This window comes from Chlorocebus sabaeus, chromosome 25 (genome assembly GCF_047675955.1).
Source record: "Chlorocebus sabaeus isolate Y175 chromosome 25, mChlSab1.0.hap1, whole genome shotgun sequence".
NCBI classification, from domain to species: domain Eukaryota; kingdom Metazoa; phylum Chordata; class Mammalia; order Primates; family Cercopithecidae; genus Chlorocebus; species Chlorocebus sabaeus.
This window is the reverse complement of record NC_132928.1, coordinates 14,861,886-14,889,824: the sequence shown is the minus strand read 5'-3', so window position 1 is coordinate 14,889,824 and position 27,939 is coordinate 14,861,886. Positions and strand designations below refer to the sequence as shown.

The following is a 27,939-nucleotide window of genomic DNA, read 5'->3' as shown; positions in this document are numbered from 1 at the left end:
CACCTAATGAATATCTTTTCCATTGTAGATAGAATTGGACCTAGCAGTGCTGACAGTTAGCTTTTTTGCCCTTAGGGTTTGCTGACATCCCGACAGGAAAGACTAGCCCATATATCCTGCGGAGAACAACCATGGCAACCCGGACCAGCCCCCGCCTGGCTGCACAGAAGTTAGCGCTATCCCCACTGAGTCTCGGCAAAGAAAATCTTGCAGAGTCCTCCAAACCAACAGCTGGTGGCAGCAGATCACAAAAGGTAAACTACCGTCAATATCCATCTGCTGTTTGAGATCCAGAAAATTGCAGTATTACCTGGGTGAGGATTGGACACTGCACCCCCTGATTCAGGAGCCCTTTCAAAAAGTCTGACCTTCTTGGTGTGGTGTCAGTCAGTAGTGAGCAAGTGACCGGGTGAACATTACAGTATCAGGGTACATGATCTCATGCTTGAGTCAACAGGCCATTTATACGTCGTTTGATGGAAAATGGCATTGTTACATTAAAAACTCGGTGGATTTCTAAGAAAGTTTCAGGTGTTACTGATGAAGGATTTGAAGAGGTAATTTTCCTTTTTGCCACTGGTATTAGTTTCAAACTTTACTCTCACTTACCTGCCCCCAGCTGCGAATTTTTTATTGTTTTTATTAATCCTTTACTTTCTTTTAAAAAAGGAAGCGCATATTTCAATAGATATCTAACGAAAGGAACTCTGTTTATGGATTTCTTTCTCTATTTTGATTGTTGAGGATCAACAGGATCTTAGTGACCTCTGTGCACCCTACAACGTCCCAGAAGATGTTATGTAGAGCATAGGGAATATTTGCTTAACAGATCTTTATTCCTGTTACTATGATCCATACCAGCAGCTACCATTTAAGTATGCATAGTATATGCATTTTATTTATCTTTCTCATTTTATTGAACTCTCACAGTAAGTGGTATTGTAAAAGAGTGAAAATCGTGAGACTCATAAAGATTTAACCTCCCAGTGTGAACACCTGCTTCCTCTCAACTCCACAGTCTTGATCTCTCTACGATACCAGTGTTTGTCAGACTGGGGACTAGGGGAATATTTTTGGAAGTTGCTGGAATAACTTCAAAGAGTTTGAACAGTCTGTGATTTTACCTTGATTGCTCACTTGTCAGAGTTTGATCAAGTATGCGATCTGATAACCTTGAACCAGAAAACAAAGCTTTGAAAGTGTAATAACCCCTATTTGTGTAATGTGATAATTCATAAGTAAGCAAACACGTTCTTAGGATTTGGGATACCAAATATGAACACATTGGTGGTTACATGTGGGCGATCTAAAGAGTACAATATATTTAGATCTCTTAATCCGAACATCACAACAACAGGTTTACAAATTTGTTTTTGTTGATGTATAAGAGCTATAAGCATTAAGGAGTTATACTTAGTAATGAATAATATACATTATGATTATAATAAATACATTATAATAAAATTTTTATTCAAGTATGAAGAAGAATGATCTGAGATTTTCTTTCACTGAAGTGGACCCATTTGTTACTCTTATTAGAAATATTCTACCATTTTGTGCAATTTTTTTCTCCCCTCCCCTACCAAATTCTCTCTCTCACTCACGTTTGGATTTAACTTTTGCATGCTGCCAACAACAAAATACTGAAGTATATACTGGAGAATATATATTTAATATACTGAATGTACTGACTTTCCAATGAACATGAGAACAGCTTCTCCTTTAAGCAACTAGTGCCTCTAAACAGTGGAGCTACCAAACTTGTCCAAAGCTGTCAACTATAAGGTATCCACTGGATACTGGATACAGGAGGAGTCAGGTTTAGGGTCCTGATATGGGCCATGCCATTTTCTTAGAAGGGCGACTGGGAGCCACCCTTTCCCAAACCTCAGTAAAAAGTAACATCCATTCCTATTTGTCTCACACTTATGGAGATCAAATGAAGTATTTGTCTGACTCTCTTAGAACAGAAAACCATGACATACAGCTGGTACTCTGTGCCTCCACTCTTTTTAGGTAACTCACTTTATTGTAATCTCTTGTTTAAATATCTGTCTTCTGGTTTGCAATCTGAGTTCTGTGAGGTTACTGATTACACCTGTAGTTTATGTCTAATGCAGTGTCTGACATTCAACAAATATTCACTGAATGAATGGAACTGTGAATGTCCTGAAGTGATTGCATTAATAGATGTTTATAAAGGCATGCTAGGAAATGGTCTTATGAAATCATCACGAGTCATTTTTTTTTCTTTTGTGAAGAGCTGAGGGTAAAAGCAGTTTGCATGTGGCATTCAGACTTACTATCTAGGAAAAAGAGCTTTGCACGCTAGGGGGCCTGCTCTCCTCACTGCTGTTGAATCTGCTGAGTAGGGAGTAGTAACCATGGTTTCCGCAGATTTTGTTCAGTGCGTTAACTACATGGCGTTCAGTAGGCACCAACAGTTATGAATTGCTAAGCAATGTTGTGCACTTGCAAATGTGGAGGGGGCTCTTTTGAGAGCAGTTGTAAGAGACTTCATGATTAGATTCAAACTCTTCAAAACCTAGCCCAGTAATTTTTAATTTAATTCAGCTTTCTCTGAGTCGCCCTGTAAAATGCTTGCTGCCTCATCTGTTAAGCGTATTTCATCACTTAGTTTTAAAAATCTAGAACAAGGTATTATTTCCCAAAGCGGTTGCTTAGAAACTCAGGGTTGTGAGTTCTCCTTTGAGGTGACTGGCTGGGTGATGAGAGACAGTTAGTTTCCTAGGTCGTTTAGCAAGACCTTTAGTGACATCTGACAAGTTCAAAGGGGAAAAAATGGGCAAAATGCACATTAGGTAAGGATCATTCTCTATTATGTCACTGGGATGGATAAGCTCAGGAACCCCTCGTTTGTTGGGAACAAGGGAGACAGCAATCGTAGACCTGATCTCCTGAACCTGGGCTTTGAGATCAGTTCCCGGAGGACCGGCCAGTAAGCTGTAGAGCCCATCATGAATGGTGGATGTTAGTTTTGTGGGGGTCTTGATTTTTTTCCTACTTGTGAGGGTCATTTTCACTGAACTATCTGCATATTTGCCCTCTCCCTATTGCAACTGCAGAATCATTTATAAGACAATTAGAGTATGCATGCATGCACTATTTTTTTCCCTCCTTTGTGTTATTCTAGGAGGATGTACTGTCTTAATAGATTAAATACTTGGTGAATTTGACTTTGTCTGGTTAGAGACCATTCTGAAGTTAACTAACCAACAGGAGAGTCAAATCCACAGTTTAAATTCTGATCACAACTACAGTGTCTTCAGTATCAGAAATCGAGACCATCCTGGCTAACACAGTGAAACCCCGTCTCTACTAAAAAAAAAAAACACAAAAAACTAGCCGGGCGAGGTGGCGGGCACCTGTAGTCCCCACTACTCGGGAGGCTGAGGCAGGAGAATGGCGTAAACCCGGGAGGCGGAGCTTGCAGTGAGCTGAGATCCGGCCACTGCACTCCAGCCCGGGTGACAGAGCAAGACTCCGTCTCAAAAAAAAAAAAAAAAAAAAAGAAATTGAGTCTAGAGGGGAGAAGCCAAAAAGAGTGGACATTAGCCATTTGATTGGGATAAAGAGTCTTACAGGCTCAAACTTCCTATTTCCTATGGAGTATCTGTCTCTCTTTCTCTTTTTAAATGGCAAATCTACAGATTTGTTTCTTGTACATCTGGTGGGTTCCAGGGAAACCTTGTCTTTGGAATCACTATTTCTCTTTGGAAAAAAAAAAAAAAAGTACCAGCAAAACTCTGTTTTATTTTTTTCCTTCAACTTTCCATGGCTGGTAATTTTCCATTAAGTCCTGACCTTCCAAGGCTGCGTCTTTTCAGTGTCCTGGACACACTCTGAGGGAGAAGTGAGCTTTCCTGGGATTTGATCTGTTGGCCGGATTTACTATGTTTCATGTAATGAAAAGTATTTAACTGCCTTTTTCAAGCCACATGCTTCCTATGGAAAGAATATAAATGGGAAAATAATTTTCATTCCCTTTTCTTCTTGCATCAGAAGGAGATCCCTGGAAGTCAGTTGCTGAGGGAGTGTCTGTCACGTAGTTACTTCTCAGCATCTGTGCTGGACACAGATCCTTGTGTCCATTGTGCAAGAGGCCCTTCTCCTTTCTCTTTGAAAAATCTTCCTATTTGAATCTTCCACTCTTGCCCTTAACTTTGGTTAGGTGAAGCTTTCCTATACTTCATTTTTCTTGCTCTTTTTTCTCTTTTTTGACCCTATATCTTTTTTCACTGCTATATAAATTTCAATTTTTTTTTTTTTTTCTTTTTTTTTTTTTTTTTTTTAAATCTTGCTGTGTCCCCCTGGCTGGAGTGCAGTGTCACTGTTGCGGCTCGCTGTGGCCTCAAACTCCTGGGCTCAAGCGATCCTCCTGCCTCAGCCTCCTGAGTAGCTGGGATTATAGATGTGAGCCACTCAGCCTGACCCAATTTCAACAAATCTTCACTCACCAGTTACCTCACTCTCTCGTCTACTTAAAGTCTCAAATTTTCTGAGATATCTTTTTCTCTTAAAAGGCAGGATGTTTGAGAGGGGATTTATTCTTCTGGACTTTATTGTTAGATAGCTGTCCTTCTGCTCTAGTCCAAATTCAATATGGAAACAACCAGCCACAAAGGGAGAATGATTAAAATACCCTGAACAGGTCCTCAGTCATTTTAAAATTTTCCACCCTGTGGAGGTAGTATTTACTCATTTGGGTTATACTTGTTTTAAACAACAGAAATGGCTAGTTAGGACAACGGAGGCAGGTTTTTCACTTAGGAATTCATTGGACGTGTACCATGTGGTCAAGCATGTTGTGGGCACTAGAGATACGTAGGTAAATAGGGCATAGTCTTTGCCATCAGAGGTGCCTTGGGAAGTCTGATGACTTTAGTTAGAAATTGTCCCTGATATCCTCCTGACTTGTCTGTTAGGTGGGGCCTGTTCTCAGGGAAGAGGAAATACTACAATTATATATAACTCCTAGAGAAGAAGAACTTAATTTAAAACTTAGTGACATAGTGCTTTATTTTTCATGTTGTGGAAATGTGAGTGTGATTGAACCTCTAACAGAGATGTTTGTGTTGCAGGTCAAGGTTGCTCAGCAGAGCCCAGTGGATTCAGATACCATCCTCCGAGAACCTACCACGAAATCTCTCCTGGTCAATAATCTTCCTGAGAGAAGTCCGACTGACAGCCCCAGAGAGGGCCTGAGGGTCAAGCGAGGCCGACTCGCCCCCAACCCCAAAGCTGGACTGGAGCCCAAGGGCAGTGACAACTGTAAGGTCCAGTGAAGACACTGTGTGTGTCAGTACCCCTGGGAGGCGCCAGTCATTGGATAGATAAGGCTCTGCCTACAGGGACTTTTCTTTAGCCAGGGAGAGCTTTATCAGTGAGGAGAAAACAATTCCTTAGAAGTCTTGAATATATTGTACTGTTTAGATCTCCCATGTGTAAGTATTGAAAAAGTTTGGAAGCACTGATGACCTATTAGCATTGACATTCCTCTACTGTAATGTAAATAGTATAAAGCTATGTGTATAAAGCTTTTTGGTAATATGTTGCAATTAAAATGACAAGCACTATATAACAATGTCTTTGTATGTGGATTTTACACCAAAAAAATGCAGAACACATTTTATACTTCCAATTAACAGCTCCTAGGAAAATGTAGACTTTTGCTTTATGATATTGTATCTGTAGTATTAGGCATGGAATAGTTTTGGATCAGGAATTTCTCAGAGCTGAGTAAAATGAAGGAAAAGCGTGTTATGTGTTTTTAAGGAGAATGTGCACACATATACATGTAGGAGTGTTTATCTTTCTGTTGAAATCTGTTTTAGACATCTTTGCTTATGTAATCTGTACATATGTGTGTGTGGGTATGTATTTATTTCCAATTAGGGCTGCAGGGTTCCTAGAGGTGTGCTATACCATGTGTCTGTCATTGTGCTTTTTTCTGTTTTTAGACCAATTTTTTACAGCTCTTTGGTATGCATTCTCGTATCTGGTGATGTATTAACATGTAGCCTTTGTTTTCTAATAAAATAGTCACCTTTGTTTTCTGTAAGAGTGATTCCTAAGGGTAAAGGTATTACGAATATTGGTACTATTTCTTGCTAACTACAGCAGCCTCTTATACAAGTAAAAATGTTTGAACAAATGATACAGATCTTTAAACAAACGATCCTAGCATATTTAGTTGTATTAAAAGACACAATTTGGAATATGGGTCATAAGGAGTATGTGGGAATATAAGACGTCCAGCCCAGTGCCTCCTACATTCTGTGTCCCCATTAAACCACATCATCAAGGATACAGGTATGTGGTGTTTACTAGCTTATTGATGATAACAGAGTTTTGAAAGCATGCAGGCATTATGAGCCATGTCAGATCCAAAAACATTTGAACAAGTTCTTACATCCTTGAATCAGGGTAAAAAAGTTTCCCAGGACATGCGCTAGCAAAAGATCATTTGTTCCTGGCTTTCAGTCCAGATTGATGCACAAACCTTGATAAGCACCATCATTTATATTTAAAAGTTGTCCTTTGCAAGGTGGCCTCTGTTGTTGGATAATGCTTCAATAATATTAAGCTACTTAGTATTCATCAGCTGAAAGTGATATCCTGACTTTCCTCTTGTTTCTTCAGTTGCTTGGGGTTGAGGTCTGGTGCAATATCCTCACCATAAATCATCCCAGGGCCACCATGTGCTCAAGGGCGTCATGACCCCGAGCAGACATTGTTGGGATTAAGCCATCAGCTTTATTGGCTGTCTCCAGCGACTGGAAGATTCCACTGAGTAGGCTTTGCTGGGTAGCGTCATGGGTCCTTGAAAGCATCTCTTCGTTTTTTCCTAGGTGTGCCATAGTTGCTGCTCTTGTTACTTGGATACTTGCCTTTTTTTTTTTTTTTGATACGGAGTCTTGCTCTGTCGCTAGGCTGGAGTGCAGTGGCATGATCTCGGCTCACTGCAAACTCTGCCTCCCGGGTTCACGCCATTCTCCTGCTTCAGCCTCCCAGGTAGTTGGGACTACAGGCATGTGCCACCACGCCTGGCTAATTTTTTTGTATTTTTAGTAGAGATGGAGTTTCATCATGCTGGCCAGGCTGGTCTCGACCATTTTTATAATTGTAGAGAATTGTTCAAAATCTCGTAAGTGGACAGCCAGGACATCATTCTTTTCCTCAAGATAACAATACTTGTTCTGCTATGAGCTGAGCTGCATAGGGGATGAAAAGTAAACATGCTACTGTTCCAAATTTGAAGTACTTTATAAACCAGTTGAGTCATGAGTGAGATCCCTGCTGACAAATCATATGGGAAAATGAATCAAGTTCAGAGATCTGGGAATCAGATTCTCATCTGTACAATGAGGAGCTTGGTTGAGATGATTCTTTTACCGTAAATGTTGTATAAGAGCTGAAATGGACCTTTGTGTTGTTGGGAGTTGCTGGTAGTCTAAGGGGACTGCATCTTCAATAAGAAAGAAATAGAAACCAAACTTTAAATGTAGCCCGATTTCTATTTCTTGAGACACTCCTCCCCTCACCCTCTCACTTGCATTCTTTGAGATTTATTTGTGGTTTTTCTCATTTGATCCCAGTTTATTTATTTTGTTGGGACTACTAAATTTTCACAGATTTGTTTGCACCTAGGAAGAAGTCAGGGCACTTCTTCCTGGGGACCCCTAACTCAAGGAGGGGAGACCTCTTCCACCTTCCAACTGGTTTGAGTCTGCAAACGTTTCTAACTTCTTTTAGCATGACTCAACACCAATTGTTATTTTAGAATTTCCAGGTTCTTCCAGAATCCTTCAGGCTGTGGGCAGTATGTCATGAAAGAAAGTTAAATAGTAAATAAACTGATGAGTTCTTGTAAGCCATAGGTTTATTGCACCACAGTCAGAAGTTGCACTGATCATTAGCATGTTTTTCATATTTCTCTTCTGTAGTTAAGGAGGGGGATACCATTATTTTTGAAGAGGACAGTAAGTACCTAAAATTGTTAACTACCACTTGGTAGTTGAGAGTTAGGTGCTCTCCCGCTTCTGTTCACATAAGCTGTCTTCTCTTTGAAGGGGAAGGGGTTGTATGCTAATTCACTGAGGAGAGAAGAGAGCCTTGAGTGCTTCAGAAGAGCCTGGCTGTTCTCATTTGAAAAGTCGGACCTCAATCTGCCATCCTACCCGCAGGCCCAGCTATATATCTAATGGTACTACTCACTTTAGCTTTGGCTCAACTACTTAAAATACTGGATGGAAAGTCTCAAATTTTACAAGGTATTTTCATGTGTGCTGAAGCTTTTACCTTTGTGAGGTAAGAGACAGAGGTCAAACTTCTCACTCATAGGCCTGGGGAGATCTTGCTTAATGATAATTGTGTGTCTCCCTGCAACCTTGCAAAATGAAGATTATCCTCATCAAACAGAAGATAAAATAGGCTTAGAGTATTTGGCCCAGGAAGTAGCCGAGTTGAGTTTCGACCTCAGCTTTGCAAATACAAAGCCCATTCTCTTTCTTGTTTATCCTGCCACTTCTCTGGAAGCAGGCTTTTCCAGGATAATTCTGATAGTATAGATTTTCAGGGGATATTAAGTAGCTTTTCCACTTTCTATGTGCAATGGCAATGAAGATATCTAGGCTGTCTGCATCTGATCTGGGTTACCTTACATTTAATTTCAAAAATGTAAAATGGGACTAGCTATACATTTTAACTGCTAAAAGTTGTCTACTAACTAAAAGTTGTCTACTAACTGAATACATAAGCATTATTTATGTAGAGGTAAATCCTTTCAAAGAGTCTTTTTTGGCAATTCAACAAAGAAACCCCATTAAAAAGTGGGCATGAACAGACACTTCTCAAAAGGAGACATACAGGTGACCAACAAACATGAAAAAATGCTCAACATCACCAATCATCAGAGAAATACAAATCAAAACCACAATAAGACACCATCTCACACCAGTCAGAATGGGTATTATTAAAACATCAAAAATTAACATGCTGGCAAGGTTGTGGTAAAAAGGGAATGCCTATACAGTGATGGTGGGAATGCAAATTAATTCAGCCACTCTGGAAAGTGGTTTGGAGATTTCTCAAATAACTTGAAATAGAACTACCATTCTACCCAGCAATCCCATTACTGGGTGTATACCCAAAGGCAGATAAATCATTCTGCCAAAAAGACAAATGCACTCCTATATTCATTACAGCACTATTCACAATAGCAAAGACATGGAATCAACCTAGGTGCCCATCAATAGTGGACTGGATAAAGAAAATATGCTACATATACCCCACGGAATACTATGATGCCATAAATAAAAATTAAATCATGTACTTTGCAGCAACATGGATACAACTGGAGGTCATTATCCTAAGCAAATTAATTCAGGAAACCAAATACCACAGGTTCTTACTTTTACTTTGGAGCTAAATATTGGGTACACATGGACATAAAGATGGGAACAATAGGCACTGAGGACTACTAGATGGGGGAAGGAGAAAGGAGGGACCAAGAGCTGAAAAACTATTGGGTGCTATGCTCACTACTTTGATGATGGGATCGGTCATACCCCAAACCTCAGCATTTATGAGATACACCCATGTAGCAAACCTGCACATGTACTGCCTGTATCTAAAAAGTGGAAGTTATATATTTAAAGAAGTTTGGTTTGGAAAACCAAATGCAAAATATTTCAAATACAAATGTTTAATATAATGTAGACATTAAAAGTGAAAGGTGTCAAAATGCCTTGGGGTCCCATTTGACCTTGGACAAATTACTTAGTTCTCTGTACCTCAGTTTCTTTCTTTCTTTCCATTTTTTTTTTTATTTTGAGACAGAGTCTTGCTCTGTTGCCCAGGCTGGAGTGCAGTAGTGCAATCTTGGCTCACTGTAACCTCCATCTCCTGGGTTCAAGCGATTCTCCTGCCTCAGCCTCCCTAGTAGCTGGGACTACAGGAGTGCACCACCATGCCAGGCTAATTTTTGTATTTTTAGTAGAGATGGGGTTTCACCATATTGGCCAGGCTGGTCTTGAACTCCTGGCCTCAGTTGATCCATCTGCCTTGTCCTACCAAACTGCTGGGATTACAGGCATGAGCCACCACGCCTGGCCTCAGTTTCTTTATTGTTAAAATTGGATATACATAGTAATACCTCTTGGAGTTGTCATGATGATTAATTTGTTAATACTTTACACTTATGATTTTACACTCAAAAGAATGTTGGTTATTCTGTACAGAGATAATTACACATAATTTCTTTCAGGTCAAGTTCTGATCTGAAATCTTCACTAATGTCAATACCATAATGCTTATTTTGCAAATGAGTTTAATCACTATAGATTTGCACATATCATTCAATTAATGATCTTGCAAATGAACCATTCACAGGATTTTAGCTTTTGTTTGCTTGGGTCATTTAAAATATCTGAAGAAAACAATCACTACAATTTTATTTACAAATGGGTTGTGCTCCTGAAGTGCAAATATAAACTAGTTGTTTGGAACTCAGAATACATTTCCTTGTAGAAACAACATTTTAAGTTGTGCCTAAGTTTAAGCCCAGGAAGCCAAGTTAGCTCTTACTATGTTAAAATGACAATTAAGTTTATTTCAACCATACGGAACCTTCATTGATAACATTGTTTCTTTGGAAAAGTGTAGTTTAAGAACGAAGTTGCCATAAACTCAATTTTTTACCCCTCAACTGTCTTCCCAATGTATCCCACTCTTCACTTTCCATTTTGTGGTACTGGCCAGGAATGGTTTGGCAGTCTCAGGATGGAGAAATCGAGATGTAGAGTCCTGTCCACCACATTTCTAGACCAGCAGCTGCTCCCAGTCTGAAAGGGAAAGTGATAGTTTTTATGTTGATTCTAATGCTGCAGGAAATGCCAGTTTTATGTAATGTTGGTGTATTTGTGTGTGTAAATTTAAGTGGTTTGTTAAACTACTTAACATTTTGATGTTTTAGAAAATCACAAGGAAATACACATCGCCAAGCTTCATACACTTTTGTTGACTTGCAAGTTGACTTCCAGCCCCCAAAATTTCCACCAGCCTCCATCCCCTCAGTTCAAAGATGGTGGCAGATGAATAAGATTACTATACTTTGTTATTCCTCCTTTTCTAGGATGTCTTGAGGATGACCAGAGAATAATGTATAAAAATACCCTATTTGCCAAACCAAATGCTTGACATTTCAAATGCTTTATCTCATTTGATATTTAATAATCCTGTCAAGTGGGTCCTAATTTAAGAAGGGACCCAATGAGGTTAAGTTTGTGTCAAAACCAAACTGAGGGCTCTAGTCTTGGACCGCAGCACAAAGTTCTTCATATATGACCGTACACATTCCCTGGAGAGAGTAAAGGGATTTGATCTAGGAGGAAAACTACCAGCCTGGCAGGTTCTTTTCAAAACCCAATTCTGAGCTCAATAGGGGAAGTTTCCTCCTATTAGGGCTTCGGTCAACTCCACGCCTAAGGAAAATTTGCTTCATTTAACCTTTTGATTTGGCATCCAGGTTCCTAGCAAAAATTACACTGTTGTAATAATAAGAAATTTCGCTTCTCCTACTTTTGTTTTCTCCAACACTGCTTTTGCAAGAGTGGAAAAATGAGCAGCTTTCTATAGTTACAGACTTTCTAGCGAAACATTGGGATATTTCTGAGTTTTAAATGTGAACAGATCCTCTTGGTGTTGAAATCACAGCTGTGTTATCTAACAGAGCATTTGCTGGCCGGGTGCCCACTCCCTCCTGCTAGACCCTGACTCCTTGGGCAGTTCACATGAGGGTGTTATTTGTCCTGGATACCATCTGTTTGTTGTTTTAACGGTCATCTTCTTGGATTTAGACCAGCAGAGGGTCATGAGGGTGCCCTGTGTTCACCCACAATGCTTTGTTCCCTCTGTGCTATTTATGCACAGCCTACATTGTATGCCTACACAGAAGCATGGTGGTCACTTTCCTTGGAACCATAAACAGGTGGGGAAGGAATGAAGTGCCAATGCTCTGGTTTGTAAATAGGTGTGGTGAGTGTGGAGACGATTTTCCTTCCAGAAAAGCCAAGCCTTGACCATATCCTTGAGCTACATCTTGGCCCTGCCCAACTAGTTTTTTCAGAGACTGGACATTCAACCTATGAGACCATCAGAGGCTCAGTCCATATAGAAACAGCAGATGTTCAGGGACTTGCATATAGCCTATTTTAATGGCAAGACAAATAGATGGAGGATACCCATCATTCCTAGAATTTAAAAGAAGTTCTTATTGAGATTTACTGCAAATTCTGCCTACCAATCTGTTCATATGAAAACCAGAAGCCCAAGTTACATCCTAAATCTTGTTCCAACATGTGTAGCAAAATTAGATTATTTCCCCCTTGAGATTGTCATAAACTCATTTAAGAAGAGAATATGTTGGTTTGGAAGCATCTCATACTGATTTCCCAAATCTGGTGTAGATTGCAGTCAATGAAGAGATGTTTTTTAAACCAAGTTCAACTATTTTTTAATTGTGCCCAGACAGAAATTTTTTTGTTGCTGTGGCAGAGACGGTGATTGCCTATCCAACGGTCACTTCTGCCTTCTTTCTTGTCAGTAGAACCCCACTATTGGGTTGGGCAGCAGTTTGCTCAGGGAATATGGACCCATTCCCAGGAAAGGATAATTAGCACAAGCCAATTATGGTAATCCCATTGTCTTTTGCCAGTGATTGGTTATGATAACCACCTTACATTGACTAATTTTAGACTAGAAATGAGGCATTTCCAAGACACTGAGGATGCTAGGTCAGAAAGATGGGAAGTAACTGGATCCTTGATAACTTTGCTAAGCTTCTGAACCAACCTTGGGCTTGTCATGTCAGAAAATGAAAAGCTATTTTCTAAAGCAACTTCCAGTAGGAAATCCTGTTACTTCACTCACAAACTTCCTGATCCAATTGCAAATCCTGTTTTCAGATTTTTTGTTAGTCAACATCTACTCTCTTTACGTTTTCTTTGAGTTTGGCCTGCTACTGAACAAGAGAGTCCTTGAAAACCTAGTTGCTTAATGATCTTAATTTCTCCAAGTCTTTCCTGAAAAGCAATTCTACTTAGATTGGTACAAGGCACCTGTCTGAAACCTAATTTTACCCTCTGAAATGGACTGAGTTACACAGGGCAATAGATGAAGACAGTATACAATTTTCCAATGCCTCTTGATTCAAACTTGATTCAAACTAGGCAATTCATTATTCTGCCTATTGTGATTTTCCTAAACATCACATAATTTAAATTATAATAACCAAAAATCCAAAATCTTAAATGACTTTTGGAGTGTTCATACTTCTATTATAACAATATGGTTTAATTATCTAGGTTTTTCTTATCACTTTGAAGATGAAGAAATTGAGATCTTAACTGGGAAATAGTTTTTTCTACACCCCATACCATGTCCTAAAACCTATATGCCAGCTGCCCAGAATGGTACTTTTTAAGAAATAGAACATATGGCCAGTCAATGTGAATACTTATTTGCACATTTTCTTTTCTAGAAATGATCATTTGTGGCATTGGAAGGAGTACTAAGTTTTGATGACATTAAGAAAATTAGATCTTGAGTTTCCTGCAGGTGGAATAGTTCTCTACTCTACCCTGCCTTCAAGACCAGGGGATATACTAGTCCCTATTAGTAGGGAAACCATGATCAGATTGCTAGCTCGGAGAGATATATGTGTGCACATGTTAATGGGATAGTCATGAAGACTGACACATAAAGTACGAATGCCCAGTGTTTATAACGGCAGCATCACAGAACCTTTCCTTCCCTCGCCAGACTTCTCCCCAAACCAAAGTCCATGCTAAAAGCCAGCTTCTTCATGCATCCCAGGGCTTCTTTTTAGTAGTTTTCAAACACAGCAGTGTATGCCTTTTACACAATTTGGGCTTTAAGTTTTTAAAACATATCTTTGAATAAAGCCTGTTAGAATTTTAAGACCTCCTCTTTTCTTTTTTTTTTTTTTTTCTTACTTTTGTTTTAGTTCAAGGGTACGTGTGCAGGTTTGTTACGCAGGTAAATTGCATGGTGCGGGGATGGGATTTGGTGTACGGATTATTTTGTTACCCAGGTAATAAGCATAGGCAGTTTTTCGATCCTCATTCACTTCCCACCCTCCATCCTCAGGTAAGCCCTGATGTCTGTTGTTCCCTTCTTTGTGTCCATGTGTACTCAATGTTTACTTCCCACTTATAAGTCAGAACATGTGCTGTTTGGTTTTCTGTTCCTGTATTAGTTGGCTTAAAAGAATGGCTTCCAGCTCTATCCATGCTGATGCGAAGAACGTGATTTAGTTTGTTTTTATGACTGTGTAGTATTCCATGCTGTATATATACCACATTTTCTTTATCCAGTCCACCATTCATGGGCATGTAAGTTGATTCCATAAGACCTCCTCTTTTCTTCTTCCAGACTCCTTTCCTTTATGCATAAAACTTACTTGAATTAGATTCAACTTATGAAAACCAGGGGAAAATCAGAGGATGAATATTGACCTTTCCATTTGATTGCTTAGTATGCCCTTTAAATAGCAGTGGATGGGCCCTACCATATTATTTTAGAAATAACTAACCACTTACAGAAAGATTGGGCTTTGGAGAGAAATTTAACAGTAAGGTATTAAAGGGTAGTATTTAATTGTATTTCTACTGAAGATCAAGTAGAAATACAAATGAAGAGTCTCTGCAGTGTTCATTGGAAAAGCAAAGTATCATTTTGGTCAATATAATAGTAACAGAGAACTCAGAAAATAGAAAAAAATATTGTTATCAACCCACCCCAACTCAAAAAAATATTATTTTTATCCATAATATCAATAGTGAGAACAGGGTCTTCTAGTGTAACTTTTCACGACACATCCGTAGAGAAAGGTCTTTACCGTATGGTCTTTATTTTATTTTATTTTTTTTCTGATCAAATTGGATTTATCCCAGAAACACAAGCTTGGCTTATTACAAACCAACAAAACAAAAAAATCTACTGAGACCATTCACCTAATAAATGATAAAAGAAACCCCATATGATCATCTTAGCAGGTACCAAGAAAGGATTTGATAAGTTTCAATGTTCACTTGTGGTAAAAACTTCTAGCAAACTAGGAATAGAAAGGAAATTTATTAACCTTATAAAGAAATCAGAACTCTATGATAATCACAAAATACATCAAAAGCATTTTTTAAAAAATCAGATATAGGGGTTGGAAAAAAAGCCTTTATAAATCACAGTTGATAGAATTATTTACATAGAAAATCCAAAAGAGTTTACCTTCAAATTACTAGAATAAGTAAGGGCTTGGCAATGTTGGTGGATATATCAATATATAAAAACTAACTTCCAGGCTGGGTGTGGTGGCTCATGCCTGTAATCTCAGCACTTTGGGAGGCCGAGGCGGGCGGATTACGTGAGGTCAGGAGTTTGAGACCAGCCTAACCAACACGGTGAAACCCCATTTCTACTAAAAATACAAAAATTAGCTGGGCATGGTGGCGCACGCCTCTAATCCCAGCTACTTGGGAGGCTGAGGCAGGAGAATCTCTTGAACCTGGGAGGCAGTGGTTGTAGTGAGCTGAGATCACACCACTGCACTCTAGCCTGGGCAACAGAGCGAGACTCCATCTCAAAAAACAAACAAACAAACAAACAAAACTAAACTAACTTTAAGATCTTTACCACATGGTCTGTTGAGATAGCTGTTTACCAGGGTTTCCTCTGAGCTTTGCTTATGGTTACCTTTTTAATGTCTGAAAAAGATGAACATTTTAAAGAAGTCTCTGCCTTCCAGTTTTCTGTATTAAATTCCCACTTTAACTGGTTTCTAGTCTCCAAAATAAAATAAAACTGATTAAGGTAAACAAGCCAGGATTTTTTTTTTCTTTCTTAAAGATTGGTCTGCTTTGATACCATATCCATTTCACGAGTAATTGATAATCAATGAATGGTGGTGATAATCTTCGAATGGTCATAATCTATGAATGATAATCTATGAATGGTGATGGGTGAGGAAGAGCTGAGAGATGATCAATGAGGAAAGAAATAAAACACAAAACAAGGCGGGAAGGAGGAGCACTGAGTAGATGGGAAGAGGAGGCACTGTGTGGGTAAGAAAGGAAAGCAAGGTTGGGGTGAGATATGCCTGTCCCAAATAAAGAAGCATTTGGTCTGTTCCAGTTTCAGCTCAAGAACTGGAAGTTTGATTGTCTTGCAGAGAACTGCTAATTGCAGACCGGGAAGGGAAGACGTTGGACCTCAATCTAACAGCTATTTCCTGTTAAGGCCCTTATTTTACTACTACGGACACATGGAGGCCACTGCATCATTCTCCTTGGATTTCTTTCTACTCTCACCTATTTTCTGGGCACAGAAAAAAAACCCCTCAGCTTATTTAAAGAGGTTAGCTTTGAACTGAAAATCAGATTAATTCAACCCAAACTCTAACCTAATAGTTTTATCTTCTGCCACCACATTTTTGACCAGCGATGTTTTCCAGTATTGCCTTGGACCTTGTTTGGATTCTTCCACCCTAGTACTACTTAATTTTCTAAAAGAAGTTTCTCTATTACGCTCTTCATTCTATCTTTATTCTATTCCAAAGGCTAGGAAACAACTAGGAGGAAAGTCAAAAGATGCAGATAATCCCTAAAGGACCAAGAAAAATGACCTGTAGTCACCTTAAAATAGAAAGTATTATTTCTCTCTTTAACCTTCAAAGTCTTCCTCATCTAATTTTCCTATTTCCATATCCCTTCTCTGCTACTTTTCTGGGCAGAATTCTTCTGAATTACCTTTGATTTCACTCTTCTATCTCCACAACCTGCTTTATAAATACATTATTCCTTATTTAAATGTTCAAAGAGATATTTTGTATCAAAGCTTATGTAAGTAACTGCTAGTTGTTCCCAACAGTCATTCTTCCTCCTCCTCCCTTCCCCTCCCTCCTCCTCTCCTCCTCCTCCCTCCTCCTTCCCCCTCTTCCCTCCTCCCCTCCCTCCTCCTTTTCCTTCCTCCTCCCCTCCCTCCTTCCCCTCCCTCCCCCTCCCCCTTCCTCCTTTCCTCCTCCTCCTCCTTCTTCTTCTTCTTCCTCTTCTTCTTCTTCCTCCTCTTTCATCAGCAGAACTCCACGTTTTGTCTGAGCATATTACTGCCTTTATTAAAAATTTTTCTCAGTTTCCTTTGCAAATAGGTAAGCTCATGTGATTAAGTTCTGACCAATAATATATAAGCAAAATTGTTTTTTGGGACTCCTGGGAAATCTTAAAGAGAGGGGACATGGTTTTCTTCTGTTTGTCATCCATTGTGCTTCTAATATATAGATATGGTGACTGCAACTCCAACTTAGGCCAGGAGAAAGAGAGCTACACTCTGTATGTGGGAGAACAGAGAAATGGAAGGAGGGTGGATCCCAGGTGGCTTTGCGGAGCCCTGGACCTCCTAACTATGGACTAAATTTCTTTCTTGTTTGAAGGTTATTTTGTTTTCTTTTCAGAAGCCAAAACTAATCCTCACTAATACAAAGATTCATAATTCCTTAAGTGATGCTGAAAACTAAAATCTTCATGTGATTGCAGCAGTTACCTATGAGATCTACTCCATAGGAATCAAACATTCATTAGAAAATAAAGCTAGAGGCAGGGAAGCCAAATTTCATATAAAAGTTGGACTCTAGAACATGTTAACTTTCTGTGTACCCCGTTTTCCCTTCTCTGAGAAACTCCTCTCAGTTTATTCTCTGCAGGCTGGAGGGCTACAGTCATCCAGGAACTGGCTCTTATGTCAACAGGGTGGTGGCTCAGCTATGAAGGCCATCCGCATGTGACATTTGGATGCTGGTTCTCTGCTGCTGTCCTGCTCCCTTTTATTTTCTCTTTCTCTTGGCCTGGACCTATGACTCATCTGTTCCTGACCAGGCTGACTTATTTGTTGTTGAACCCAAGTATGGCTTTGACTTTCTACCAAACAAAGCAAACTAACTAAAAACAAAACTTATTCACATACATATTCATTGTAGGCAAATTAAAAATATTTTTTAAAATGTGTGAATAAAATAATTCACCCATTATTTCAACATTTTGTCGTGACTCAAACACCTGTTTAATCTCTTTATTCTATATATTGATATTTTAAATATGAATTCTCCTTTTAATTTTTTATCATGCAAGTAATTAGTATTTAAAAGGGAAAATTTGGGAAATATAGAAAAATAAACACAAAAAATGATCTCATCATTTATCATTAAGAGATGGCCTCATTTTCCCTCCACTCTTCACCCTCCTCCTCCAGTTGACTAAATGGCCCTTCTGTCCACTCTGTGTCTTAAGCTAGGAATCTTGAAGACATCACTGGTTGCTTTTCTGGCTTATATCCCATATATAAGCAATCACTAAAGATTGTTGATTCTGTTCTCTAAAAATCTCTTTATTCCACTTACTTCTTTTCATGACCATTGACACCACCCTATTCCAAGCCACCTGAATTGTTCACCACACCAGCTTTTTAATGGGTCTGCCTGTATCCCGTGGCTTGCTGTCGTCTTGCATGCCCTCTCTCCCCAACCTAACCATCTCCATCCATTTTTTTTTTTTTTTTTTTTTTAGACAGAGTCTCGCTGTGTAACCCAGTCTGGAGTGACATGATGCAATCTCAGCTCCCTGCAATCTCCGCCTCCCGGGTTCAAGTGATTCTCCTGCCTCAGCCTCCCGAGTGGCTGGGATTACAGGCATGCATCACCATACCCAATATTTTTAGTAGAGACTGGGTTTCACTATGTTGCCCAGGCTGGTCTCGAACTCCTGATCTCAGGTGATCCACTTGCCTCAGCCTCCCAAAGTGCTGAGATTATAGGTGTCAGCCACCATGCCCAGCCTCTCTCCTTCTCCTTCTTCTTTTTGTTATTCTTCTTCTTCTTTCTCGTCTTTTCTGGCACAATACTGGTTTATACTTAGTCCAAGACCAATGCACACCTAGTGGCAGTTACTTAAGTTTCAGACATGCTACCTACATTCAGTCTATAAAACATGGCAAGCATACTATTTGCATTACTCATTCTCTATTTACCATGCATTGGCTTAAATTTGTATTGCTTATCCTGTCACATCCATTGTCACTAAATAGAACATTCTCTAAATTTTTTTGTAGATTTGATAATCCCTAGCACAATGCCCTGCATGGAGAAAGCTTTAATAAATACTTATTGATCACTCTAGAGCTGAACAATTAATTTTGAAAAACTGAACCATAATTGCTCAAAGTCTGGATATAGATTTTTTTCCGATTGGAATAATCAAGAATGTAATTGTGGTCTTTTAGATTTTTATAAAAAGAAGAAAACTCCAGAGTTACATAGGTTTTATTTTTAAAGCAGCAGTAACCATGTTCACCTCTCAAAACACTATATTTTACTTAAACCTTAGAACAAACATTTACTCTAACCTAATTAGATGGTTTATACTTCCCTAATCTACTCATTTCTATTCCTGCGTTCAAACTATTTCTAACATTCCTTGGACTCTTCCTGATTCCAAGTCCTACCTAATCCCCTAACACCCAATGTAAGTCTTGCTTTTTTGGTATAGCCTTTGCCAACCTCCTCCTTGTTTATCACTTCCTCCTGGGATGATATGGTGGCCTCCCATTTGGTTTTCAGTTTAAGCACAACAGTGTAACAGATGTTGTATTTCTCTGTATATTTCTACCTCCTCATCATTTCTTTGGGGACAGTAGAGTGTCCTACATGTTTTTATACTCCCAGTTCAAATGTAGGGACCAGTCTATAAATATTTACTGATGATTATTACCTGGATGACAGTTGTCTTCTCTCTTTTACCTGGACACAAGAAGCATGAGAAATTGACAAAGATGTACTGACTTCCCAGCCTTAGCCCTTCTAGATTCCTAGCTTAAGACACAGAGTGGACGGAAGGGCCATTTAGTCAACTGAAGGAGGAGGGTGACAAGTGGAGGGAAAATGAGGCCATCTCTTAATGATAAATGATGAGATCACTTAGCCCTTACAGGGTTTGTTTTTGTTAAAGCCAGACTAAATACACCTTAAACAACCACATCTTTTTCCATAGCTGCTTCAATTGATGGATTGGGCGAACATCTCACAGAAAATGCTCATGTGATTAATCTTGTCCCAGAAGCCACAGAGCTATTCTCATTATCTCTTGGATAGAGAGAAACTTTCCTTCCACTTGTTGCACTTTCCTTCCACTTGTTGCACAAGCACTTTCCTTCCACTTGTTGCACAAGCACTTTCCTTCCACTTGTTGGTTAGCCTTGTTTACTTGCCATTTACTTATTTACAAATAAATAATCCACCTGTTTACTTGCCATTCAGAACAATTAATTCTCACCTTTTCTTTCAGATAAGTTCAAATGGTATATAGTTCAAGGATCTAATCATGGAAAGGTCATGAAATTGATGCCCTGTGAGTTGCATGTATTTCATCTTTTCCCTTTTAATAAGATTACCTTAAATGACTTTGCAAGTACAATAGGACCTAAGATATCCATTCCTCATAAATGTTGGATTTGTGAAAATGTGTGATATACTCTAGACAGATTACCATCTGTCTTTGGGTTATTTGGGAAGAACATGTTTTCCAAATGAATTAAAAATGATAAATAAGATCAAGAGGAATGCTTATCACTTTAACTTTTAAAGTTTATTTTTTTTTAAGATTCCATCTTTGCTTTAATTTTTTTCCCTAAGCTAGGCATGGTGACTAGTGCCTGTAATCGAGGACTCTGGGAGGCCAAGATGGGAGAATTGCTTGAGGCCAGAACTTCGAGACCATCCTGGGAAACATAGTGAGACCCCTACCTCTAAAAAAATTTAACTGGGCCTGGTGGTGTGCACCTGTAGTCTCAGCTACTCAGGAGGCTGAGGTGGGAGGATTGCTTGAGCCCAGGAGTTCCAGGCTGCACTGAGCTCTGAGATTGTGCCACTTCCACTCCAGTTGGCAGACAGAATGAGACCCTGTCTTAAAAAAAAAAAAAAAAAAGGTTTCCTCTTTCATCTATGGTAGTTTATAAAAATCTATTTTCTCTGCTTCAGACCTACCCTTCTATCCTTGCTTTGTGAAAGAAACTATGTCTCTGTTTTGTGAATTGGCTCTTGGCTTTCTCAGTAATAAGCACTCGAGAGACTGGAAAGTTAGAAGAAGGAACTAGCTCCTTCTTTTTTGCTGCCGGTCAGCATCACCCGCAGCCTCTCTTCTTCACTCTGGCAGTGGCAGTCTATTTCAGTAGCAGCATCTGGATTTAGTTTACAATTTTCCCAACAATCACCAGCTTCATTGTACTCCCTTAAAGAACCAGCAACAATGAGGTCTTTCTTCCAATTTTTTGCTTTTTAAATTTTTTTTACCCCGAGACGGAGTCTAGCTTTGTCACCCAGGCTGGAGTATCGTGGCATGATCTCGGCTCACTGCAACCTCTGTCTCCCGGGTTCGAATGATTCTTCTGTCTCAGCCTCCTGAGTAGCTGTGATTACAGGCATGTGCCATTATGCCCAGCTAATTTTTTGTATTTTTAGTAGAGATGGGGTTTCACCATGTTGGCCAGGCCGGTCTTGAGCTCCTGACCTCAAGTAATCTGCCCGCCTCTGCCTCCCAAAGTGTTGGGATTACAGGCTTGAGGCATAGCACCCGGCCTAATTTTTGCTTTTTAATAATTTTTATCCCTTCCCTTTGGTCCTTTGGACTTAAGAGTGTGGTAGCTGCTTAGTGTGGTTGCAAGTTTGGGAATCCTCTGTGGGCTTTTTTTTTTTTTTTTTTGTATTTTCCATTCTTCAATATTCAGTTAACAATTTTTTTGTTTGTTTGTTTTTTTGAGACCGGGTCTCGCTCTGTCACCCAGGTTGGAGTGCAGTGGCGCGATCTCGGCTCACTGCAAGCTCTGCCTCCCAGGTTCACGTCATTCTCCTGCCTCAGCCTCCCGAGTAGCTGGGACTATAGGCGCCCGCCGCTACGCCCGGCTAATGTTTTATATTTTTAGTAGAGACGGGGTTTCACTGTGTTAGCCAAGATGGTCTTGATCTCCTGACCTCGTGATCCACCCTCCTTGGCCTCCCATAGTGCTGGGATTACAGGCGTGAGCCACCGCGCCCGGCCAACAATTTTTTATATTAAATTCACTTTGTTTAAATAACTGGTAGCATTTCTGTCTCTTGACTGGACTGTGACTGATATAGAACATACAAGTTGTCTTATGTATTTCAAGGTTTATATATATATTAATATATATTTTTCTTTCATATATATGAGTATATGAGACAGAGTCCCACTCTGTCACTGAGGCTGGAGTGCAGTGGTATAATCACAGCTCATTGCAGCCTCGACCTCCCAGGCTCAAGTGATCCTCCCACTTCAGCCTACCAAGTAGCTAGGACTATAGACACATACCACTATGCCCAACTATTTTCATTTTATTTAATTTTTTAGAGACAGAATCTCCCTATGTTGCCCAGGCTGGCTTTGAACCCCTGGGCTCAAGGGATCCTCCTGCCTAGGCCTCCCAAAGTGCTGAGATTACAGGTGTTAGTCACTGTACCTGGCCTAAAAATATTTTAAATAAATCCTTTAATCCATATGTTTCACCTTTTCAAATTTCCACCAAATATATCTGAATTAGTGCCATGTTGTAGAAATCATTATTTCCCTCTCTATAATCATCTACTTAACGGGCTTGATGCTAATACTGTACCTCAAGACTGAAAAATAATCTAAAAATTTCCATTTCCAGCAAGTAAAAATTGCTATTGTTCTGTGTTGCCCTGTCCCCCACACCCTAGAGAGAGGGGATGACTTGGAACAGGAATATCCAAGTCAGCCCCACTCTTGTGACATTTCCAAATCACAGGAGGGAGTAGCACAGGCCACTGAGATTCATCACCTCCAGGAAGCGGATGACCCTGGGTCTTTCTTAGTCCTGCCAGTGGGAAGAGCAGCCCCAGGGAGAGCAATAGAATTGACTTAAATATTCCTTTCAACGTGGCTCAGCATGAGTGTGAATGGATTTCAAGGATAGAAGCTTTGGCTTGAAGTTGGCTATTTTGAGGTCAGAAGAAAATTTCTCCCTTGAGAAATCTGAGCTCTGTGCTCAGAGGTGGTATTTGTGGCTCTTACACATATGATAGCTACTTTTGCTCCTCTATCAGATTTTCCCCCCCATTGTGGGCTGGTAAGCATGAATTCATTCATAGTAAGTTTGATAGAATTTACTAAGTGAGCACACAGCTGAGTTACAGAAAGGAGAAAATGCAACGTTTATGAAGTGTCTTCTATGTGATACAAGAGCTGGGGGCTTTCCTGACAGTGATTCTGTGAAGTAATAGTTTGATCTCTATTTTGCAGATGATGGAACTGAAGCTCTTTGAGTTAATTAACTGAAAGTCATCCCTCTAGTCAAGGATAGACATGTGCCTTAATATGGGCCTGTGCTTCCTTAAACCCCGCATTCTGCCCACTATGTCATACTTGTTCATGTTGACAGGGAAAATAATTGGCTTTAACAATTTGTGGAGGTTCTTCTCATCAGGAAATTATTTGGAATACTGAAGAAAAGAAAAAACATGGACATTGTCTTAGAGATCCACAATCTAATGGTCCACCCATTTTTCTAGATAAATTTCACTTTTCTGAAACAGTTTTAGACTTACAGAAAAATTGAGAAGCTAGAACAGAGAATTCCTACATACCGTACCCCACAGTCATATTTGCCTATTGTTAACATCTTATATTAGTATGACACATTTGTTAAAGTTAACGAGCCACTATTGTTACATTTTTATTAACTAAAATCCATAGTTTACCCAGATTTCCTTGGATTTTTACCTAATGTCCCTTTTCTGCTCCAGCATCCCATCCAGGACACCATGTTACATTTAGTCATGACGGCTCCTTTCGCTCCTCTTGGCAGTGACAGTTTCTCAGACTTTCCTTGTTTTTGATGACTTTGACAGTTTGAGTTTTGAGGAGTGCTGGTCAGGTATTTTGTAGGATGTCTCTTTACTGAAATTTACCTGACTTTTTTTTCATGATTAGAATGGGTTTATAGATTTCTGGGAAGAGGATCACAGAGGTAAAGTGACATTTTCATCACATGGTACCAAGGGCACATACTATCAACATGACTTGTGACCGTTGATACTGACATTGATCACCTAGCTAAGGTAGTGCTTGTTAGGTTTCTTCATTGTAAAGCTGCTTCCCTGGCCCGTTTCCGTAGCCTACTCTTTGGAAGGAAGTCAGTATGTGCAGCCCACACTTAAGGAGTGGGGAATTTTGTTCTTGCTTCTCAAGGGTAGGGTATCTAAATAAATCACTTGAAATTCTTCTGCATGGGAGACTTTTCTCTTCTCTCCCATTTATTAATGTATCCAATTATTTGTTTATATTATTGTGGAACAATGGGTATTTCTTTCATCCTTTAGATTTTAATCCAGTACCATTTTATTTTTTGCTTACATGATTCCAGCTTTGGACACTGGGAGCCCTCTCAGTTGGTTCCTGTGTCCCTTTAACAAGCCCTTTATCAATGCTTTTTTTTTCTTTGAGCATTTCCTTATTTTCTAGAACTTGTTTCTTGTTCCAGGCTCATCTTGTATATTTTCTGTGCCTCTTATGTAATCCTACAGTTTCCTTTTTTTTTTTTTTTTTTTTTTGAGACGGAGTCTCGCTCTGTCGCCCAGGCTGGAGTCCAGTGGCGCGATCTCAGCTCACTACAAGCTCCGCCTCCTGGGTTCACGCCATTCTCCTGCCTCAGCCTCCCGAGGAGCTGGGACCACAGGCGCCCGCCACCACGCCCGGCTAGTTTTTTGTATTTTTAGTAGAGACGGGGTTTCACCGTGTTAGCCAGGATGGTCTCGATCTCCTGACCTCGTGATCCACCCGCCTCGGCCTCCCAAAGTGCTGGGATTACAGGCTTGAGCCACCGCGCCCAGCCAATCCTACAGTTTCATATATATATATATATATATATATATATATATATATATATATATATATATATAAATAACAGCAGAAAAAAAGAATTTGTGCTTTAGGAAAAGCATCATGACATGGAATCTCCTCACCCAATAGTTCTACTTTTAGAAACAGTTTAGTAAGTCAACTGCTCTTTAGGAGTTTCAGAGATGGAAAGAGTGATAGACTTTTAACTGTGCAGCGTCTCACTGAGAACACTGAGTTTTTTCTTTGCCTGTGGACACATTTTTTAATACTCACAAGAAGAAAACAACATCGGCTTGCAGCTCTTTTGATTTCCTCTGAGGGTTCCCCCCTCTCTTCTTCATTGGCTGAAGGAGCACAGATGAATGTGAATGCTTATTAAATAATCACTTGTTACAAATAGCTGATTAGGATTTGGGCTATGCCAACAATTGTTGCTTGCCAGGCTCTTGGCAGAGTTCTGATCACGTTAGGTTTTGGGTAATCAATTTATTCTAATACAAACCATATTGGATGGTGGAGTTTTTATGCCTTTTTATTTCCTTTAAACAGCCTTCGGAAGCAAATGCTTATTATTTTGAAATGCAGTCAAATTCTGGCCACCACAGGAGTCCACTGTTAAGATGAAGCTCCTAACACATTAGATATTTTCTTGGCTTAGGCAGAAACACTTAAAAAATTGGCCAGAAAACTGATGTTTTTGATTTTCCTTCCTATCTTCAGATTATTGGAGTTTCATTGGAAAACTGATAGTAACCTTTCATTTGATGGAACTCTGTCTATAATTAAACCTCCCTCTTCCTGCTTTATTTTGCCTACAGTTTAGGTAAACAAAAGATACCCAAGAATTCAGTATTCAAATACAGTAAAAAGTAGCAACCATGGGGTAGGAAAAAGTACAGAAAAAGGGAGGAGATGAGGGGGGGTGGTTTCTGCGAAGATGTCAAATAAAAATTGATAACCAGCAATGCAGTGAATTAGAAGGGCGATTGTCCTGAGACGCTGAGCGTAGAAGTTGTTTAGGGCCCTCCAGGGTATGGGGGTCTATAACAAAACCATGTTCTAAAGGTCACTTAAGGATAATGTCAACAAGACAAATATTTTGAGATTTATGGGGTAGTAGAAGAACGACAGGACTTCAGATAAGCACCTATGGATAAGGGTCAGAAGCATCTAAGGTTTGAGCAAAGGTGACAAACTTAAATACCTGCAGGGAGTAGAGGTGACCTACCTGCAGAGATACTATTGATAACATCTAACAGCCAGTGAGGCACCAACACTTCCCAATCAGAAACAGGGCCAATAGGTTCCCTGTGCCACTAGAACTTCTTCTTTATCTGCTGAATGTTATGGGAGTCTGGAGGGTGCTCAGAGGTTGGGTCTGGAACAGCTGGCAAAGCACAGTTACAGTTGGAGAGATACATTTAGGTAAACAAAAGATACTCAAGAAATCAGTATTCAAATACAGTAAAAAGTGGCAACTGCTAACACGTTTCCTAAAGCATTAGGTGCAATGTGAAATGCCACATCCAGTAAGGGAAGGACGCTGCTTGACAAAAAGCAGAACCAGATTGACTTAGGAAAAGGAACTGGGGAAAAAGACAAAACAGAGAAGGGTAAATGGACTTTTAATTATAATTTTTAAAAGGAAAGGCTTCCCTCTTCTAAACTTCTAAGAGGCTGTGAACAGTGGTGAGTTCTGAAGCAGCCCTGTGCAGGCCACACCATAGAGATCGGTCTGTTTCACAGGTGGAAGAGAACAATGCCTTGGATTCCATTCAAGTTACTTTTTCCTCAGTTTACTGCCAAACCTGTGCTAAGTCAAGCAGAGAAGACACATGGTAAGGTTAGATGAGTGGATGCCATTCTTCAGTGTCTCTTTCCCAGATTTCTGTGGTCAAGGCTATTTACATGGAAATGAGGGTGTGCCAGGACCTCTGATCTGGTCCTGTTGCCTTTAAAAGATTAGAGGGAGAAAGTGGCCATGCCAGTTTTCAGAGATTCACCCACTGCCATATAAAGAAATTACTGCCATACCAAATATTATGTATTTAATTTTGCCTCCTATCCCCCAAAGGTATGTTGAAGTCCTAACTCTGGTACCTTAGAATGTGACCTTACTTAGAAGTAGGGTCTTCATAAGAGCAACCAAGTTGAAATGAGGTCATTAGGATGGGTCCTAATCTAATAAAATGCTGTCCTTATAAACAGAGAAAATTTGGACAGAGACAGACACGCAGAGAGGGAAAATGATGTGAAGATACACAGGGAGATGATGGTTGTGGGAATGGAGTGATGCATCTACAAGTCAAAAAATGCCAAGGATTGCTGACAAACACCAGAAGCTGTGACAGGCAAAGAAGAATTCTCTTCTTTGCCTCTGGAGCATGGCCCTGTTGACACCTTGATTTTGTACTTCTAGCCTCCAAAACTGTGAAGCAATACATTTATATTGTTTCAAGTTCCCAAGTGTTTTGGTACTTTGCTAAGGCAGTCACAGAAAACGAATACTCCTCCTTTACTTTGTCAACAGGCCACAACAGGCCTGCCTACAGCAGGCCTGCCTACAGCCTACCACAGGCCAGCTAATACAAAGTAAGCTTCTTCTGCTTAGAGAGTACATTGCAGACACATTTGCACACAAAATCAGTGTTCAGCTATAGGCTAATAACATCTTCCATGTTACAATACAGATTCTAGATACAATATAATGCCTTCTCTGTTATTCTAGAGCTGCCTTGTCCAAAACACCATTAGCCACACGTGGGTGTCTAAAATGAAATTTCAATTCAAATGATCAAATTAAAAATTCTTAGACGTATTAGCCCAATATCAAGTGCTCAATAGTCATGATGACTTGTTACCATATTGGACACCACAGATGTAGAACACGTTCATCATTGCAGAAAGTTTTGTTGGACAGTGC

General features: G+C 39.7%; 1 protein-coding gene across 2 annotated transcripts in view; it reads left to right on the top strand.

Annotated features, from left to right (window-relative positions):
* The window catches only part of CENPF (centromere protein F), a 58,886-nt gene extending 52,804 nt beyond the window's left edge, over positions 1–6,082 (top strand). For both annotated transcript variants that reach the window (XM_007988456.3, XM_037985563.2), the window contains 2 exons: positions 76–254; positions 5,103–6,082. In XM_007988456.3, the coding sequence (XP_007986647.3) occupies positions 76–254; positions 5,103–5,306 (383 nt within the window). In that variant the 3' untranslated portion in view covers positions 5,307–6,082. The remainder of the gene's footprint in view (positions 1–75; positions 255–5,102) is intronic.
* Positions 6,083–27,939: the final 21,857 nt, after the last annotated feature.